This window comes from Camarhynchus parvulus, chromosome 1, assembly GCF_901933205.1.
Source record: "Camarhynchus parvulus chromosome 1, STF_HiC, whole genome shotgun sequence".
NCBI lineage: Eukaryota > Metazoa > Chordata > Aves > Passeriformes > Thraupidae > Camarhynchus > Camarhynchus parvulus.
This window is the reverse complement of record NC_044571.1, coordinates 23,925,908-23,946,305: the sequence shown is the minus strand read 5'-3', so window position 1 is coordinate 23,946,305 and position 20,398 is coordinate 23,925,908. Positions and strand designations below refer to the sequence as shown.

Here is a 20,398-nt window from a genome sequence, read left to right as displayed (position 1 = left end):
TTTGAAGCAGAGTTATCAGTTGCTCTCTGCAGGAATTTCTGTGCTTTGCTTAATCTGCTCTTGCACTACAACAAGAAGAGCTGCCTTAGTTCAATACCCAAGTTGTCTCATTCCTCTACAAAGTCAGCATGATGTTGGACTATTGGACCTTCTAGCCAGACTGATCTTTTAACTCTGTGAATTCAATCTTGATGTCAGCAAGGGGAAGGAGCAACCAACATCACCTCACAGAAGAGGAGCTCTCAATTCTGAGTCCATTCATACCAATGAATCCGTGTTCATATAGAGCCACATGGTGGGTTTGGGATGCAGTGATGAGCTCCAGCTACAGAGGCTCCAACTTCCCCAGTGATACCCAATGCCACATGTCCTCATTTGCTCAAACAATACATCTGACAGGTAGCTGGTACATAAATCTAGTAAATCAGGGAGAAGCCAGAGAAAACTCCACATTAGAAGTGTCTAAGTTAAGAAAAAGATATAAGGACTAATCCAGAAGCATGAGTAGAACTACATATATTTGGACTTAACATCTGTCCTTTTCTGTTCAACTCGTATAATTCTAAATATGTGATCCATAGGATTTTTAGGGAGAAGCTTGAAAGCAAAAGAAATCTAATGTTCACCCTGTACAGGAACTGAGAAGCCAGTGAAGTTCAAATGGCCATTATTAAAAGGATAGTGGTACCCTCTTATAGAATGTCTTTTTGGTAGACTAAGAAACAAAGCAGCAGCTCAAATTTCACACAGGTACTTCCAGCTTTAAGAGCACTTCAAGGCATATTTTTTGTACTGTCAATGGGTAAATATGGATGTCTGGAAAAAGCTACCATTTTATGTCAGCAGTAGTCATGATTGCTAAAATTTGGAGGGAGCACCAACCCTAACTCAAGAATTTACTGCTACAGCTGTCATATTTGTCCTTTGAGCTCAAATGTAATCAAAACCCTAAAAAGTGCATGGTGTGAGAAATTACCTCCTTTAACCATCTCATTGCTCTGTAAAATCTCTGCTGCTTCAAGGTCACCTTTACACTGCATTGTAATAGCGAGTCATCAGAAAGAAACATAGTAAGAAAGCAGTATGTGGTTCCAGGCTGACTGAATTCTACCTTGAACCTTTTTGCATATGCATATGCTTGTTCAAAGGAGGACATTTAGATATCGTCTGAATTTCACCTTAACTATTCATATTTACACCTCCTTTCTTGGATGCAATTCAAACAGAAACACAAGCTAAATTAGCCATTCCCTTAGATTTATTGACTGTATTCTTGAAACCTTCAATTCTGCCACTGTTGCAGCCTATTACTGTAAAGGCTGCAATTAACAGTAATCAAGAAGAATCAGTTTTCTATACATTACACCATATAAGCTTTCTACTAATTTCTATCACAGCTATAGAGTTTGTTCACTGTCAATTTGAAGTGCAAAAGATTTTAACAGCTAAAAAGCCTTGCAGACCTCAGTCTAAGTCATTAAGATAATATCTCAGTGCACTGAAAAGAATCCTCCAACTCATGCCTCAGAGAACAAAAAGATGACTGAAATAATAAGCAGTATTTTGTGTTTTGAATTTGGAAGAAAAGGAAGGAAGGAAGGAAGAAAAAACACTAGGCACTATATAAATAAATCTATTTCGTTCTCAGATACATTTATGATTTTACTGGGAAAGGTACTATAACTCAGACAGAATGAAAGAATCATAGAATATGCTGAGTTGGAAAGGGCCCATAAGGATTATCAAGTCCAACTCCTGGCCCTGCAGAGGACACTCCAAGAGTCCCACCATGTGCCTGAGAGCATGGTTCAAATGCTTCTTGAAATATGACAGGCTGGTGCAGTGACCACTGCCCTGGGGAGCCTGTTCCACTGCCCAAACACTCTCTGGGTGAAAAATCTTTTCCTCGTATCAACCTAAACATCCCCTGACAAAACCTCAGGCCAGTTCCTTGGATCCTGTCATTGATTACCACAGAGAATAGATCAGTGCCTGCCCCTTCTCTTCACCTCATGAGGAAGCTGTAACTGCAATGAGGCCTGTCTTCAGCCTCCTCCAGGCTGAACAGACCAAGTGCCCTCAGCTGCTCCTCACATGGCTTCCCTTCAAGGCCCTTCACCATCTTTATGGCCTCTTTTGGACACTCTCTAATAGTTTAATGTCTTTCTCGCACTGTGGCACCCAAAACTGCCCCAGCACTCGAGGTGAGGCCATCCCAGAGCAGAGCAGAGTAGGGCAGGACAATCCACTCCCTTGCCCTGCTGGCCATGCTGTCCCTGATGCCCCCAGGACAGGGTTGGCTCTCCTGGCTGCCAGGGCACTGCTGGCTCATGTCCAGCTCGCCATAGACCAGGACCCCCAGGTCTCTTTCCATGGCTCTGTTCTGCAGCCTCACATTCTCCAGTCTATACTAACACCAGGGTTGCCCAGTCACAGGTGAACAATTTGCCACGTGCTCTTGTTAAAAAAGAGCAGAATAACAAAAAAAGCCCTAAAAATTTAGCAATTAAAAAAAAAAAGAAAAAAACTTGCTGCATTTAGTGGCTCTGGTTATATTCATTTAGTTATGCCTTCAATGGTTCTAGAGAAAGATACTCCACAAAACCTCCAAAAAAAGTTCACTTTTTAGAAATTTTGAAGGAATGTTCTTCTCAAACTGGCAACTAATTTGATAGTCATAAAATAAAATCTGCATGTTGCAAGATATCAGAATAAGGTCTTTTCCCAGTCTTATGCTTAAGTATTCAATTTTATTTTATTTTCTGCTCCAGTGTAGTAATTTGAATATGCCCTGGCAGAAAAGTGTTACTAAAGTTGAATTCAAAAATTGAAAACATTTTTAAAAACTTATTTAAGTTCATTTTTGTAAAGAACTGTATTATTGCTAAAAAGGCTTGCTCGTAAAAAAGAAAAAAAACAGAAAATGTTTTTCTCTACTTATTTCTGTAGTTCCCCATCTTAATTTCTATCATAGTGTAATTTGTGATTGAGATGAAAGCATTTCAAAGTGATATCGAAAGATAGATATAGAAAAGTTTTCCCTTTGTACTGAAATATTATTGGAAATCAATATGAAGCACAATAATTACACTGGAGATTAAATCAAAAGCAAATTGCATAGAAAATACTCTATTCTTGTTCTCTTTCTATTTCATAAGAATAGACTAGAAATACAGCAATTTTTTTTTAAATCAGTGACTTCTAACAATAACCAGAGAATGTCAGCAGTACCTGCTACTCAGTGGATAGCATCTTTCACAGAGAGAATAGGCTTCTGATTGCTGCCAATTTAGAGTCTTGCATCCCCCTGTGGATCCCCTTTCAAAGGAATAGGAAGAACTGCCAGGTGCCAATTTGTAGGTTGCTAATGGCTTAACGAACCTTTATTGGCATGACAGCGAATTTGTGAGTGATTAGTCCTGTGTTTCTTCATACTTCATACTCGAATGCTGGAGCATGCTGTGCTGGTTTCAGCTGGGGCAGAGATAATTTCCTTCACAGTGGCTGGTAGGGGGCCATGTTTCGGATTTGCGCTGAACACAGTGTCAATAACACAGAGATGTTTTTGTTATCGCTGAGAAGGACTTGCACAGAGCCAAGGCCTGTTCTGCTTCTTGTACAACCACTCTGGGCAGGGAGTTTTTGTGCATGGGAGGTTGGGAGGAGACACAGCCAGGACAGGTGACCCCAACTGACCAAAGGGGTGTCCCAGACCATAGGACATAATGCTCAGTATATAAAAAGGGGGGAAGAGGGAGGAAAGGTGTACATTTAGAGTGCTGGGATTTGTCTTCACAAGTCACCATTACATGTGACGAGAACCTGCTCTTCTGGAGAGAGCTGAACACCTCCCTGCACATGAGAAGCACTGAAGTAACTCATTATTTTTCACTGCTTGTGTGTGTGGCATTTGCTTTCCCTGTTAAACTGTCTTTATCTCAGCCCACAAGTTCTCTTCTACTCTTCTAATAGGTCTGGTTAGAAGTCGTGAGTAATATACATACTGATTTTTCCAACGGCAGAAAATCTTCATATCATAGTCCACCAAAATAAATATTTGAGAATTTTGAAAATGTGTTCAGAAGTAAATTTAAAAAAATAGGGGGAAAAAAGTGTGTTTTTACAAAGGTTCTCTCATAAGTATGCCTTATGCTTGTGATTGAAGCAACATTTATGATTTCTAGTTTATCAAACGTGGTTTTGTGTGGATATGTAGGCTTAAAGTTCAAGAACGGACTTACCTGCATAGAAAACGAGAAACTCAGTGCCTACATCTTAGAGATCTGTGATTCAAAGAAAAATCTGAAAGCTGAGTTTGTAGAAACTCTCTATATCAGTAAGAAAAAGGCATGCTTGTCAACAAATCCTTCAGAGTGAATTTATAGACATCCAAAACCATCAGAAGGGAATCACAAAGTTCAAACACATATCTCAGTTTTTATTTATTCAAGAGCTTAAGCATGTGAAACAGGACTGCAAATAGCCCAGAATATACTCCTGCTTTCATAACACAGTTAGCAGCAGCCATAATATTACCATTGAGATTTTTGTACAACAGTTTACTATTCATTCAACTTTCTACAGTTTACCGTAATGTAACCAAGACCAGCCAGATCCAATTTGCCTCCCAGGTCCTTCCCCAGGAGAAAGCCATGCCAGGCTGGACACTGCTCGAGATGCTTGAGGTGTGTGGACAGTGGACACAGAAGAGTCAGTGGGACAGAGAAATGTACAGACAAAAAATGGCTCTCAAAGCAACCCACAGGTAAAACCTGCGGGCAAGCAAAAATAGGTGGCTCACAACTCCAAGCTCAGTTTTTATGGAGAGAAGGACAGCATCATAAATCCATTTGATCAAAAGACACATAAATTACACTTGGTGTAAATCTCCCTACTGAGGGTGACCCAAAATGGATGATTTTTCCTTATTTCCCCACTTGGTACAGGCAGAGGATAGCTGCTCAAACCAAGGTAATTCTGGGCATGTGGAGAGACAAAAACTGCAGCTGAAACAAACCAGGAAAATTTCACGGCTAAAAGAAAAGTGTCATGGAGCAGAAGCACTCCTGTGGTTAGACAGTCCACATGGAGAACAAAATGATAGATTAAATCTACACCCTCAAGTCTATTCTTCACTTTGTGATATGTCTTTTTTTTTTTTTTTTGGTGAATCTTGCCTTTTCCAATTAAATATTAGCAATCATACATATTTTTATCAACAGCAAAACATTTAATATTCAGTTCTCAGCTTCACCAAATTAGTAAAAATGTAAACACATGGACAAAAAGCACATATGGAATCCTGTAGGAATTCAGACGTATTCAAATATCTCCCTGTGATTTTATGATTGCTTTTGAAATGGCCTGCTTTAATTACTAAACATCTGTTACCCAATAACTAAAGGCATTATGTTTCCCTGCATCATAACAAAAAGATGCCCTGTGTTGCTGAATTCAGCACACATGGAGCCAAAGAAAGTTAGCAACCATGCTGAATCTATGCGGTTGAAGCCTTGCCCTGGTTTGAAATGTCTCTACCTTCTGGGCCCTTGGAAAAGCTTCTTCATCAATGGGTGGATTGAGATGGTTGATTGATGCTTCATTTTCCTGTTCAGAGGACAGATCAATCAGCAGCAGCATTTTGGACAGTCATCAGTGTCATCCAGAGTTACAGACATGGTTCCCCCTCCAGAATGCATGATTTTGTCTTGTGAAAGCATTCATTTACAGTATATACTTTTCCTTCTTTCCAAAAGCCCCAATTCACAACATTTCTGTGTACTTCATTAATTTCGCATGCTCTGATTAGGCTCTTGACTCCACTATTCAGTGTCTAGTGCTCATTTCTCTTAGGGATTGGATAATAAATATTAAATTGCATAAATTATCATCCATGTGAATTGTGTTTTCTTCTACAATTGTTCACAGCAAATCAACATTTGTAAATAGTTTTAGATTACTGTCTAATGTACATTTTCCTACTCTGATTTAAGGAAAACACTGTAAAATCCAAAATAGCTCTGTGTGGGGAAGTCTCCCTATTATTACATGCATAATGAAATCCATTTGCTTCCCTGGAAGGATAAAAAATAGGCTTTAATTAAGTTTAAAGTGATAGTAAATAGTAATCTGAAATTAAATTACATTAAGTAATGCTAGAGCAATCTGAAACAAAGCATTATAAAATCTGAGAAATCCTTTATTTAAATTTTAAAAAGGGCTGAGCATGCTAAAATAAAGTAATACAGAGTATGCAATACATTTTAGTTCTGTTCTGGATGTTCTTAATCATTCAGAGTTTTAATTTCCTCAAATTGAAATTAGATTAAATTGATTTTTTGAGGAGGTTCCCTCTTCATGACTATGCAAGACCTTATTAATTGATGTTATTTGTCTCATTTCCTATTAATTCAGGTTTTGACCCAAAGCCTAATTTTTTTATTTTTTTATTTTTAAATCTGGGAGCTTTCTTTTGTCATGAAGGTTACCTGTGCCTGTTAAACACACTACAACTATTTGTCATTTTATCCTTCTCACAGCTGGAATAACTGGTAAAAGTGAGGTTTCCCAAAAGAGAGTGTAAAATCAAGAGTGCATGGAAAACTAGGAAAAGTTATTCAGATTGCACAACAAAATTCTGATTTGCCAACTGTGTTTATATTTCTGGCCTTTATGCCTTTGGTATAATACATGTATAAAAAAAAAAAATATATATATCCCATGCATTTAATTTTCCTCATTTATTATTATTTATTATCATTCATTATGATTTTAGCCTTGCCTCTTCAGAAGGCTATAGCTACAACATCCAATATACAAAAGAAATGCTAATTAAAGTACCTTTGGGAGGAGAATGGAATGAAAGAAGGTGATATTAAATATTAATCATAAGAAACAAGGCAGGAAGATTTTTAAAGGTGGAAGCAAATAAGAGTGGATTATGGTAATCTGTGATGGCACAGAAGATTAATTTGCACTTTCACACAGATTCTTTTCTTTTCCAGAATCACCTTTATTTTAAACTCAGGATGGAGTTATTTTTGCCTAATTTAAGGAAACTCTGCCTTTATGATAAGGACCTAACATGAGAGACAATGTTACACCTTTTTTTTCACCTCTTTCCTAAACATTAAGCATAATATTGTGTTTATTACTTTGTATTTCTGTAAAACTCTTGTATTTAAAAAATTCTCTGTCTTTAGTAAACATATATTTTTATCTTTCAGTCTCTTCTAGTAGCAAAGACTCCTCTGAACTCTTGGCACACAAAAATGCAATCTTTATCCAAGGGTTTCACGAATTTTAAAACCCAGGCATGGCCATGCTTGGAACCTTGCTTTCTCAGCATTCAGCCCTGAACATGCAACATGCAAAAAATCAGAGAAGCTGCCTGAAATCAGTTTGACAAGAAGAGGTATCATCAAACATCTAAAAGGTAGTCTGAAAGTCAGAATCCCAAGAGCAGACAGGCTACCTGAATATGTTCCCATTCTTCTTAGTTATAAAGGTGTTTGCCAAGAATAGTCTACATTACACACTGTTGCCTGACAACAGGTTTCACATAATGGAAATGGAAATATACCAAATGCTCTCACCAGCCTGTCACTACTGCCCATATCCTGCTTCTGCCAGCTTCAAAAAAGACTGCTGGCAACGTTGAAACTGATTGTTGAGGATCAGTAAGTTTGCCCCGAGATGTTTGCTAGACACAGTCAGTGCAATCCACTGTTTTACAGAACATCTTGTATGTAACCAACCAAGCTGTTTCTACTGGAAAAAGGACATTAAAGCATAACCAAGCCTAATGTAATATAATGCAAAAATAAGACGTTGGTTAGAAGATTTGAAAACAATGCAAGGAAATAATATAAAATTGTTTTATTTCTGCTCAGTTTCAGCCTCTGTTTTCTGTTTCAGATTATTTCTGTCTTCTTTCCATGAAGAAGAAGGATTATTATAACATCTTTGACACATTCTCCTAACAAAAGCTAATGGTCAACTCATCTGCCACCTTAAATTAAAGATACACTCTTCTTCTGAATAGATTTTGTTTCCCTTCCCCAGAGCCCTCTTTATAGCCCAAAGTTGTTCAAATGTAAATTACAGCTCAGCATCAGTCCCACCTGTACCCCCTTTTATGCTCACTTACATACCCTTTTAATTAATATAACTGAAATTTATCATAACATGGTACATTATACAGTGTTCATTGAAATAACTAATGGTTCTAAACCCTTCCAATATATTGATTATTCCAGCCCTTTCAAACATCATTATACTACCAATCTTACAATAATATTACATCTTTCAAACAGCTAGAGATACTGGCATCAGAGCAAGTGAGATAGGATTTCTGTTTTCTTTCCTACATTATGAAACTGCTCAGCAGTCAATCAGCTGGGGCTAGGACCCAGCCTCGGGAGTCCTGCCTTGGCAGTGAACACTGCAGGAAAAGTAGGATATTGGTATCATCTTCTTTTTAAATCACCTTTCCCTGACATACCCTGGTGAGAGAAGGGAGAGTAAGGCTGTCCCCAGCCACCATATCCCAGCATTCTATCTCTAAAGGCAAAGTCACACCTGCAACCCTGTAGGGTTAGGAAAAAGCTCTGGGAGAATTGAGAAGGACTGACTAAAACAGGGAGTCACTACAAAAGGACAAAGAATCATTACTAGAGACTCAGCATTATGCTAACACACTCACCCTGGTATTGCTGCTATTTAGAATTACAATGCTGTCACAGAATCAGCATATTGCTCATCAGAAGGATGAAATGGGCTTTAAATAGGTTTAGGGAATCTGCATTTCCCTTTTGTAATGCTGATTTTCACAGGAGTACCTCTTTTGTCTCCAGACTGAATTTGATGGCTCTCTGCACTTTGTACCCTGACCCAGCACCACCTGCCAGCCCGGCAGACTTCATGGTACACATCATGCCTGCATCACAACTGAGAGGTTTTACAACAAAAGATACTTACTACATACAAAGATTGTCTGACAATCCTGCATCTTGAGTAATTCTGCAGGATGGCTGAGAAGGTGGGTTACAAATTATACCAAAAGATGATAGAAACTAAAGCCAGTCCTTTAGTTTCCCCTATGTTAGATTTCAGGTACAGGACTCTCACGTCCACTTTCAGCTGCTGTTTTCATTGTAGCAATATTATCTATCAGCTCACGTTCCAAAAAGCACATCTTTCAAAGCAGCCACTGTTTCTCAGTGCTGCCAGGGCCAATAACTGCACCTTTGCCTCAGGAAGGAAGCACACCCCTTATCCTCCAGAGGCCCAAATGCTAAGAATCCATTTGCCTACCTTGTATTTGAAGCAGAAACTCAGACTGAGACTGGCTCAGTTTATTTCCTGAGTGCTGGGTTCATTTCCTAATCGCTTGTGGATGGGTCTCAGCTGATGAACAGGCTCAGCAAATACCTATGTGTGGTTTGTGTGTACTAGAAAAGATCTGAGTCCACATGGTGATGCCAAATGTAGGTGTGAGCAAGCCTAGTTTGCAATGGGAAGGAATGGGTTGCAGAAGCCTCCTTGGCTGCCTCTCCCATTTTTCAGTACATTTATATGACTGATGCCAGGAAGACAAATTGCCTGCTGTCCATTTTTATTAGGGACTTAATATCTCGCAGAAGAAAAGTATATAGTATTTAAAGGAAAATTAACAAGAGGTATTCCCTTGCCAGCAGTAAAGATGTACAAAATCAGTATCAAAAAACAGTGCACTCACTTATTCATCAGCTTTTGCTTTTATACATGTCAACACCGAGAATAATAATTGCAGAATCTCCCAAAATGCTCACTGCTAGTAGTGTGGGTGGATGTGGCCCATCAACAGCAGTAAAAACATATTGCTTTAAAACAGAGAAACCACAGGATGCTGCAAGGAGACAGAGAATGAGGATTCCCCTTCAATCTCCCTGAGTCAGATAAAATACTAAAGAACAGTTACTACTAATAATAAAAAATAATAAAAAAGAGCAAAGATATATCATTTCACTAATTTTAACTTATTGAGAAATCAAATGAGCATATATTTAATTTATAAATTTGATACAAAGCAGGTGACTAGTAAAAATTTCTCAAAGCCAATTCTAAAATTTATTTAGAGCAAACTAATGGTCACTCCTGCTAGCATGCAGTAACAGAAATGGGTTTTGTGCTCAGTAGCAGCTAGTATAATAATTTTGGGGAAGATTTTTTATTAATAACAAAGACAATGAATTTGTAAAAGTGAAATTCTGACCAGACTCTATTATGAAATGTCTCTGCACCAGCCACATTATAAATTCATCTTTCTATATATATTAATGGTATGCAATTTATCTCATGTGCCAAACCAGAACTACCACTCACCACTTCAAAATGTGATGTCCAGTCTATATAATTTATGATACTTCAGAAAAACTGAACCCCTGAACTTCACTTGGACAATTACTTCTATCCCCTTGCGCCCTCTTTCCACTTTCTAAATGACATTGTTTTTGAATTTCATTCATAGAACTGCAAAGCACCTTTCTTAGCTGTCTTTTACACCTACCCAATGCTGTTGATTGCTGAGTACATTGTAAAATATTATTAAATAGAGAAGAGAAATAGCAAAAGCCCATCTTCCCCAGCTCTATCCCATTACTTCCATGGGATTACTCCAAGCTCTGTCTAGCTGAGCCTTACGGACTGAAAGCTCATGGCTGTTTTGGGGCACAAGCTGTACTTCCAGACCACATCTTCCAGTACAGCTTTGCCTGAAAGGAATCTACGTTACATGCTCCATAAAACACCACCAAACACAGTAAATGGATGTGGTATTATTACAAAAGAATATGTCTTATTTGAACAGAAAGCCTAATGTAGGTATACTCACTGAAGAGTCATGGTTGCATGTTCCACTCAACAACAATAGCAGGAAAACAGCTTTCATGTCTGTGAGTATAACTTTGTGATGTTGTTGTTCTGGTTTAGGGTTTTTTTGACGATAATAATACTTAATATAACATTTTTCACCCCAAAGTAAACAGGCTCTGGGAACATTTGGCTAGAAACACAACAGACAGGCACCTGCAGGTCCCCAAGCTGCCTAAAGACAACAATCACAAATTTTCATGAATTTGTTGCCTGGGAAAGAACCACAAGCAACAAATTCAGGACTATGTTATCTGTGGGCTACTTGATCTCCTTTCTTCTGAGGACCTGTTTTATCTGCTTCAAGTGCAGGACAACATTTCTGGTTTTCCTCCACTTTACTTCCCTCTGCCTGAGATATCTTCCCTTTCTGCTTACGTTATTCAGTCTCAGCACATGCTGAACTTTATATTCTGATTCAGGTGCAGCTCAAGGCCAAGTATAGGTAACACAAAACACTGTTGATGCCCTTCCACCACTGCAATAAGCAACCTACATTTCTTCAGTGTGAATGTCAAAAATAGCCTCAAGTATCTGAATCTTACAGAATGTTAAGAGTCATATCTAGTATTCTACTTGGTTTTTGAAGAAAGTTGGAGCTATGGAAACATGGAAGACGATCTTTGTTTATAATTCCTGCTAGGAAGAAGCAGGAGAGTGGAATGAAAGGTTGTGAATTTTACGTATTATATAGTTATAAATGATGCCCTGTGCACTCACTTTAAAAGAAGAGTTTTTTGATTAATTTCTACTAAAGATCTAAATGTACAGGACTATACCTGAGCGATAAGCAATGATGGAGCAAATGCACAATAAAATGAAGATTCAGGAGTGAGTAAAAAAGGCATAGCTAATCAAACTGATAAAAATTAGGAGAATCTTGCCAAGTTCTTTGCGTGATGTGTGTCTGTCTCAGAGTCTCCCCTTTTTACACTAATGTGATTACAAAGAACTGACTTAAACTCTGTTTGCAAAGGAGTTGCCCACAACATTGCATCAGTTCTTTTCTTATATCCCTCCAGATCACACAACAGTATGAGGATTTCTGGGGACTTCTAAAAGTTGGAAGACTCTTACTGCAAGGTTAGGTTCACTTCTGAGGAGTAAATTACAAATTCCTCAAGTTACTATCAGCTGCACCAGCGATCCACACAATGCCAAGAAACTAAAACCACAGCACTAAAATGTGGTTACATAATTCAAAAGGACATAAACATAATTTCAAAAGCACAATGACCTTTTATCTGGTGTGACTATGGGTCAACACCATCTCCTTGCTCTAGACACGCCAATGTCACCAACAGTAGCATCCCTTACTCCAAATATTGGCTAAAAATGGATGTTGTGCTAAATCCTATGGCTCATGTAGGTATGTAAGAGACCAGGCATAATCATAGATTCATAGTCCTTACTTGTTTTGAAATATATTAGCTTATATAAATATATATATAAATATATTTAGCTTATATTAATCTCAAAATAAATTCATTAGGTTTCTGAAGATTTACTCTCCACACCTTACTCATTCCAGTAAGAAGTTGCAATGTGTTGTGTGCAATATATGCCTGCATATTTCATTGAGACAATCACTTTATGATCGGTATTTTGCATTTTACTTAAAGATAGATGAGCAGAACAAGAAAGCTTTTCCTCTGAAACTTTTACTGTACAAAAGAAAATATCATATAATGTTAATATGTACCTTCTTTATCATCGTGGCGTATGATTGCATCCTGTATCATATCAGCAAGACTAAAGCAAACTCGTTGATTCTTTCCATGTTTCAGTTTCTTCCCGTGGCCCTCCCGTTTCTGGAAAGCTTTTTCCCGCTCGTAGTATGCCTTGATTTGGTCACAGCGCATGCGCTTGACCAGCCGCTGCCGCTGGCCCAGGGGGAGGGACTCCAGCAAGCACTGCTCAATTTCCATCTCATGGGTCCGAAAAACATTACATAGCTGGAAACAGCCTGCAAGGAATTAAACACAAGCAGCTTTAGATCTTGCTTTCAAATGTGCCATGAAACCTCCACCAATTATTTTGTTGCTCTAACGGTGTGCAAGTCCATCATATAAGCTCCTCCTACTCAACCAAGGCTGACTACAGTTTATGTCTGTATCATTTACTTTTTGAAAATAACACACAACTCATAGACTACTACAGTCTATGTCAGTATCATTTACTTTTTGAAAATAAAACATAACTCATTTCATTAAATCACTGATACATTTTTTTAAAAGTTGGCTCAGGTCATGTGAACAAATGTGAATAGAAAGAAGTCTGAAAGTTCAAATGTGAGATGGGCAAAATACCTAAATATTTCAATACAATTCAAGTAGCTAGCATTTGCTTACAAACAAGAAACTACTAAGAAGATTAATTCTAGTTTGATGCCCATGCCTCTTTTTTATTCATTTTCATCTTGCTTTAGGTTGGGAAATTCCTGTATTAAGTGAGAAGAAAAATCATCGTATCATAATTTTAACGAGTTTATTAGCATGCAATGGGTACTCAGGCAACTACCTCTTAAAAACATCAGTCATTTCAGACTCTAATCATGTGTATAACTTTATTCTAATCTTTAAAAAATTTTGATTGCATAGAGACACAAAATTGATCCTTTTAATGAAACCATCAGATACTAAAATCTTCATGTGGAAACAATCACAAATGTATCTTTGAATCAGTTATTCCTAACATTCACAGCACCTCTTTTAAGTCAGATTCCTTTTTTGGTTTTACATTAAATATGGTATTTTTGCTGACATTGCAATAACAATGTTTTTTCACTGCTTTTTTTTTCTCTTTTCCACTGAGAGCGAAGACAGAAAACTGTAGGAGACTTGAGTGCTGCTACTTACTTTCACTGTTATGTTACAAAAGGAGGCTAATGGATTGCCAGATAATTTTATTGCCCAACTCCTTGAGTGTGAATCCACATCCATCAACAATGTACCCACCATCCCACACTAAGATGATTTGATGTGACGGCTACAGACCACCCCATCACTTCTGAATCTCACATTCTACTTTATGAATTTCCTTCATATGGGGGCTAGGGGCTCAAATTTGTAATTTCTAAGGGCTGACAGCAGCTCAGATGAGGAAGGTTTTCTCTCCACAGTTTGAAGTATGACCTCTTGAAGGAAATGCAGACTCAGTTCACCTTGGGTAGTTAAGAAATACCAAAATTAGCCTTACTCTGCAACATAAGAAACAGGTTTTCTCTACCTGTTTTGTATAGTCACATCAAAGGATCCGTACCTCATTGAGGGCTCCCCTGAGTACTGCTGACTAAATGACCACTTTGTTTTCTCCTTGTTTGACATGTGTTTGATCTATTGAATTCCATTCAAACCCTGCTCTGAAGCCACAATTAACAATCTCCTGACAGGATTTTGTAAAGGTCATGTCATCGCAGCACATAAAAGAATCACAAATATTTATTTATTTTCATTTTAAAAAGAGACAACAGAGTATTCTTATCTGCATTCTCTATAAAGGAAGTGATTTTCTTTTTGACAACAGAGTATTCTTATCTGCATTCTCTATAAAGGAAGTGATTTTCTTTTTAAATTACTCACTGATTTTTGGTGTTCCATTCAAGAATTTTGTGTTCTTTTTTAAACATGTTTCAGTTTGCTTTAAAGGCATAGTATTCTGTAAACTATAGTGTATCACAATTCCATAATAAAATATAAAACTGTAATCTGAGGTCTGCATGCCAATAATTTTATAAATTCTATTTATAACATTATATATTTATTTGCTAAATTATTCGATAAATTCTATTTATAACATTATATATTTATTTGCTAAATTATTCGTTATATTATTTCATAAACTACAGATAAGACAAATATGTTATATAAAATATTACATATTTTATAAATTTATAAATTTACAACTATAAATTACAACCCATGGTCTCAAACCCGACTTCTCAAAACTGAGGAGCACACATTTACCCAAAAAGTGCCCAGAGAGTGTCTTGTTACAAAACATTATGACAGAAGCAGACACAGAATACAATACTACGGGTCTATTTCAGTCAATGATTTTTAACATAGGCTAAGCTCTCCCTATAATTTCTGTTCCTTTCTTAGCATGCCCTTCTAGTTAGAAGAAAATGAGTCGTCAAACTGAAAACTGGAAACACGTATTGGTTAGCATTAAGGCAAAACACAAACCCTTTCTTCTTGCATGTCAAAGCCAATAACTCCTGCTGTATAAAACAAAATTTTCCACTTGACCTTAAATTATATGTTTCATTTCATAGCAAAAATTATATGTTTCATTTCTTTTATTTCCTTGTTGGAAGACACAATGAAATGAATGGGTAAGTCTATAACACTGCAGAAGATGTAACTTTATTCCTGGGTTCAATCCCAGTGTTCAGAGCATTCAATCCCATAGAAGAGCTACACTCAGATCATCCTCCTCAGCATGAGGTAGTTTTCAACTGTATCTTCTTTTTCTTATGATAGGACTGCAGAATAACCAAACTTCAAATCTTCGCTATTAGAATTGGTCTGCTATGTATAAAATATTTCAGCAGCCAGGCCTTTAGCCTACACAAGCCTTTTGGCTTGTAACACCCTAAGTTTACACCCTAACTAAATGTGACTATAATGCCTGCCAGCAATGCTCATAGCCACAGAGGGAAAACCAGCTCATTGTGTTAAACTGTGCTTGCCTGCAGCTGGGAGCCCACCCCTGCTCTGCTCATTCCTTCTCCTTCATGAAGGGAAGAAGGAGGAGCCATGCACTTGAGCTCCAACAGACTGCAACTCAACTTGCTGCTTACATTTTGAAAACTCACCTGAGGCTGAGAATTGTGGCTACTGTCTTAGTCATAGCTGTAAATCCGCACTGCCTGCTAACCACAGACTGAATGGTATCTTTGCTTTTCCTCAGTTTAGCTCATGGGCAGTCTCTGTTCTTAGGAGGAGCTCGTAGTGTTTGCTGCCATATCACAAATGAGACTGATGCAAGCTGTAGGACATCTTTGCCATCACACTGCTCCCCTCTTCCAAGGCCAAGACATCAAACAAATCAGCTCAGTGTCTTGGTCAAATACAGCACAGCAAAGATGCTCTCTCACAGGCAGATTCCAGTTTCAGGAAGGATGTTCCTGGCTTAGTGTCCTCTGCCTCTCCACTGGAATGACTTTCAGCTTGTATGAGTCTTTGTCTATTTGCCCTATGAGGAACAGTGCTTGACTACCACAACTGGCCCCACCTAGCAGTCTCCCAGTGTGTGACCAGAGTCAAAGCAGTTCAGGCCAATTGAGAAAAGGACTCTTGATTCATTTGGTCACTTGTCTCAGCTAAGAATTAAGGAATTGAAGATGAAATTTTTTTCCTCAGCACATCTGGAATGAGATACATCCTAGATGAGATCAGTATCTGACTGTGGGTGTAACAGCTGCAGGTCAGCAACCCCATTAGATTAAACCTAGATTAGGAAACACAGTATAAATGCAGACAAGGCAAGCTCCCTGAATCAATCTTTCAGGTACTCATTTCTAAGGAACCCACCATTGAGTCCAGCATCCAGTTTTAGAACCAGGCAGAGCTCTGCTCTGTGGTCCCACTCAGCAGAGGAACTGATGATGGCACAAGAGGCAGAGCTTCTTTCACACCTCAAGAGAGCTCACCTCAAACACAGGATGATTATAAACATGCTTCTGGAGAAAATTCTGTGGATGGCTTAATACACATGAAGCATGGGGTAATTCACTAACACTGGATCGGATAACTTTGTCTTGTCTACCAGTCTTGAAAACCTCTATTAACAGATTCTACAAGTTGTCTGGGTAAACTGTTTAAATGCTTCACTGACTTCTATCAGAAATACCTTGAGTTCTTTTGGTGGCCATTATCCCTTATTACTACTGTCAATATTGAGAAGACTTCAACTTTGTCATTTCTGCTAGCTATCCTGGTTGACTCCAATTGCTCTCATTCTATTGCCTCAGTGTCCATCTTAGACTGGTGGGACCAACACCACATATTTGCAGGTGCAGCTTCAGTAGCCCCAAGCAGCAGCAGACAATAAGCTCCCTCCGTCTGCTGCCCAAACTCCTCTGAACACAGCCCCTGTGTGGTTTGCCTGATTTATCATCAGCACATACAGCTGGCTTGCATTCAACTCTGTGTCCATTGTAACCCCTGCACGTTCTTCAGCAGGACTGCAGCTCAAGTCAGTCAGTTCCCAGCCTGTACCGAGGTATAGGGTTAGTCTGCCTCAGGTGTGAAAATATCACTTCCCCTCTTGAACTGCCCAAAGTTTCTATCAACCCAATCCCCAGGATTAAGCTCTCCCATTTGAAGTATGTCAACTACTCTGTCCTAAGTGAGCATTGCCAATGTCAACAACAGCTTCAGCTGTAAAGAAACCCTCCAGGAAAAATAGCTGCTAAAATCCACAACTTTATTAGGTGGATGTAAACAGTTACTGCTTAGAGAATGACAACTCAACCACAGTTAGACTCAAAAAAAAAGCTATTAGAGCCTTCTAAAGAGGTAATGTGCAGCAAGCCTGTCCATCCTTTCCTTCCCCATATATGGGAGGACTGGCACAAACTGCCATACTGATTTGGTACAAGAACACTGTATGACCCACATTCAACAGCAGAAGAAAACAACCCCAAACAGAGCTGGTTTTGAGTGTGCTAGTCAGGAGGCAGTATGGTAAAGATTTGTGGGTAGGGAAAAAGGTTGCCTTCTGAATATATTTGCTTAAGAATTTGTATCTCATGACATAATATATCAAATTTGAAGATTATTTCATGCAGTTCTTGGCTCAGTGCATGACAAATTACACTAATGTGCAGGGATTCAATCAGGCCACTGTGATGGTCATGGCAGACCGCACCGGAGAATACCTTGGCAGTGTTACCCATGAAAAATCTGGCAAGGTTTAGTGGGTTATTATTTATTTAATGGGATGTTCTGGACAAAAATTACTAGATTAAACATGATTGTCAGTATGCATATAGTTTTAAGGTCTGTGTCTTCTGTATAAGTACACAATAAATAAACCTCTATAAAACACTGAAATATCAAAACCAGAGAAACTTTTACCATGTTACATTGATCACTAATTAGTACAGGACAAAGGAAATCATTACCACTGTAACCAAAAAAAAAAAAAAATTTCAATGATGCTTGATAGCAAAGTGCTGCTTCATTGACTGGGACCACCATGAACCACAAGAAAGAGAAGAATTGCTGCTTTAAAACAACAGCTTCATAAAATTGTAGCAATTTACTCACAATTGGAGAGTATGACATCTGCATCACAAGACAAATTACAGTTTTGATCCTGCCTGTACAAACAAGAGATTTCTGAGTAAAGAGGAACGGTTTGCTTTGAATTGTCACTGGTTCTCACTGTGAAGATGAGAGAAGGAATGTTTTGTGACATTACAAGCACCAGCTCCTGAACAAAATGAAGAGCAAAGGAAGGGTAATGGGATGTAAACAGAGAGGAAGAATGGGTACTGTTACAGAAATATTATTCCATCTTCTGAAGGTGATTTGAGCTCAAGTAACTTTATAGTATACAGGGACATTTTTGCCATACCTCTTTTCAGAAATCATATTGATATAGCTTTCCCTTATACTGCTTCTTATGGCTTTATGTCTATCAACTTCAGTCACTTGGTCTGGCATTTAAATTAGGAGACTAGTCATCCTAAAATGCACCTCAGATGATAATTCACATTACATGGGGATGATTATGTCCCTGGGGATTTATGATTATGTCACAGGTCAGGAGGCATTTCCAGAAAGTAAAGCTGAATGCCTACATACATGTACACACAGACTCACCTCTCTGCTCAGACGTATTTTGACACTGCATGTGACTTTTCATTAAAGGCAAGCACACAATCAGACTGTTGACTTTGCTTAATGCAGCAAGCCTCTCAAATAAGGTGACATGGACTGAGGGTGCATAATGCTTAAAATTACAAATTTTGAAATAATAAGAGACATGCTAATCTTTATTTATGCAAACATGCTGATTTTTATGATATTTTATGATATTTTAAACAATGAATAATTAAAGTTCTAGGTATTTGAAAAACTACAGTCTTTATAGCATTGAAACAAAATATAGAGGGTTTATAGTAGCTGGAAAAATGGCAGTCTGAGATTCTGAGAATGCATACTGCAACCAAAACAATAGTCTTTAAGCAGGTTAATCTCACTAAAGGAAAAAGATTAAAAACCCTCCAAAATATATACTGTGTTTAGTTTGGGTCTTTGACATTTAGCCCCTATCTTGGTCTATTCTTACTAAAGATATGATATCAGCCCATTTTCACAACTGCAATTAAACATCTATGTTCTAATTTTGATAACTGTAATTGTCCTGGATTGCAGAAAGATAAAATATATCAAAATTTCAACAACGTCAATAAATGTTTAGATTGATTAGCATTCATTCAACAAATTTAAAAAGGCATTTTTTTCATAAAGACAGCACTATTGTACAACACTTTTAAAGCTAGCTAGCTAACCATAACCATTACTAACAAAGATACATGGGAAAGGTATGCAATGAGCAGCAAGTGCTTTGGCACTTACAAATTCAGATACACGGATGGTGTAAATCAGTGCAGCTTCATCCAGTTCAAAAAGCTACATTAATGTGCACTCCATGTTTGCTAACAGAAGTCAGACCAGAAACTTAAGCACTGGCCCTTTCAGTAATGCACTTTGTTGTTATACATAATGAAATTATTATACAGGAGGTTTTTTTGTTCTACCAACAATGAATATTATTTAAATTTATTACATTGAATTAGAAATAACAACTTATGAGTATTTATGAAGCTGAGATGAATTTGATATGAAATCAGTGAGATAAATACTATAGCATAACTGAAGTCATTGTGTCTGAACCACAGGTCAATTTTTTACAGGTGCTCTCTTCAGAAATCAAAAGTTATTATGTATTTTCTACTGATCTTACAGTTTCCAAAAGAAATGTGGCTAAGAACAACCACAGGAAAGGCTGGCTTAGATTAAATCCATCTCAAATTGAAACATTAAGGTCAGCATCAAAATACTTGGATTTGAAAATCCTTTGTTGAGCACAGGGAAAATTACTTACCATTTGAACAGCCTCTCCATTACATTTATTAAGCTGTGAGTGAAGCGTGGTTCTTGCAACCACTCAGCCTGACTTCCACAGCTGAAACCCTTCCATCAGGTCAGTACAGATTTGCTCACTGTATCAATGGACTTCATCCTTTTTCATTTTTTTTGGTTTCCCTTCCCACCCCAAAAGCAGATAATCATGAGGGAGCAGTATAACTATTTACCTTGTAAAGAATGTAAAGAATTCAATTAATGGCAAGTCCGCTGAGAATGAATTACATTGCAGTAAAGGAGCTGATGTGCTTCTCCTATTCTTGGCTCCACAGAGCTTCTTTTTGATGTAATTAGAAAGTTAGGGCTCTTAAATGACACGATAC

At 37.9% G+C, this 20,398-nt stretch overlaps 1 protein-coding gene across 4 annotated transcripts in view; it reads right to left on the bottom strand.

The window, feature by feature from the left end:
- Nucleotides 1–20,398, bottom strand: part of MYO16 (myosin XVI) — a 358,619-nt gene that overhangs the window by 251,164 nt on the left and 87,057 nt on the right. For all 4 annotated transcript variants that reach the window (XM_030948473.1, XM_030948456.1, XM_030948465.1 and 1 more), the window contains exon 2: nt 12,614–12,877. In XM_030948473.1, coding sequence (XP_030804333.1) covers nt 12,614–12,839 — 226 coding nt within the window. In that variant the 5' untranslated portion in view covers nt 12,840–12,877. The remainder of the gene's footprint in view (nt 1–12,613; nt 12,878–20,398) is intronic.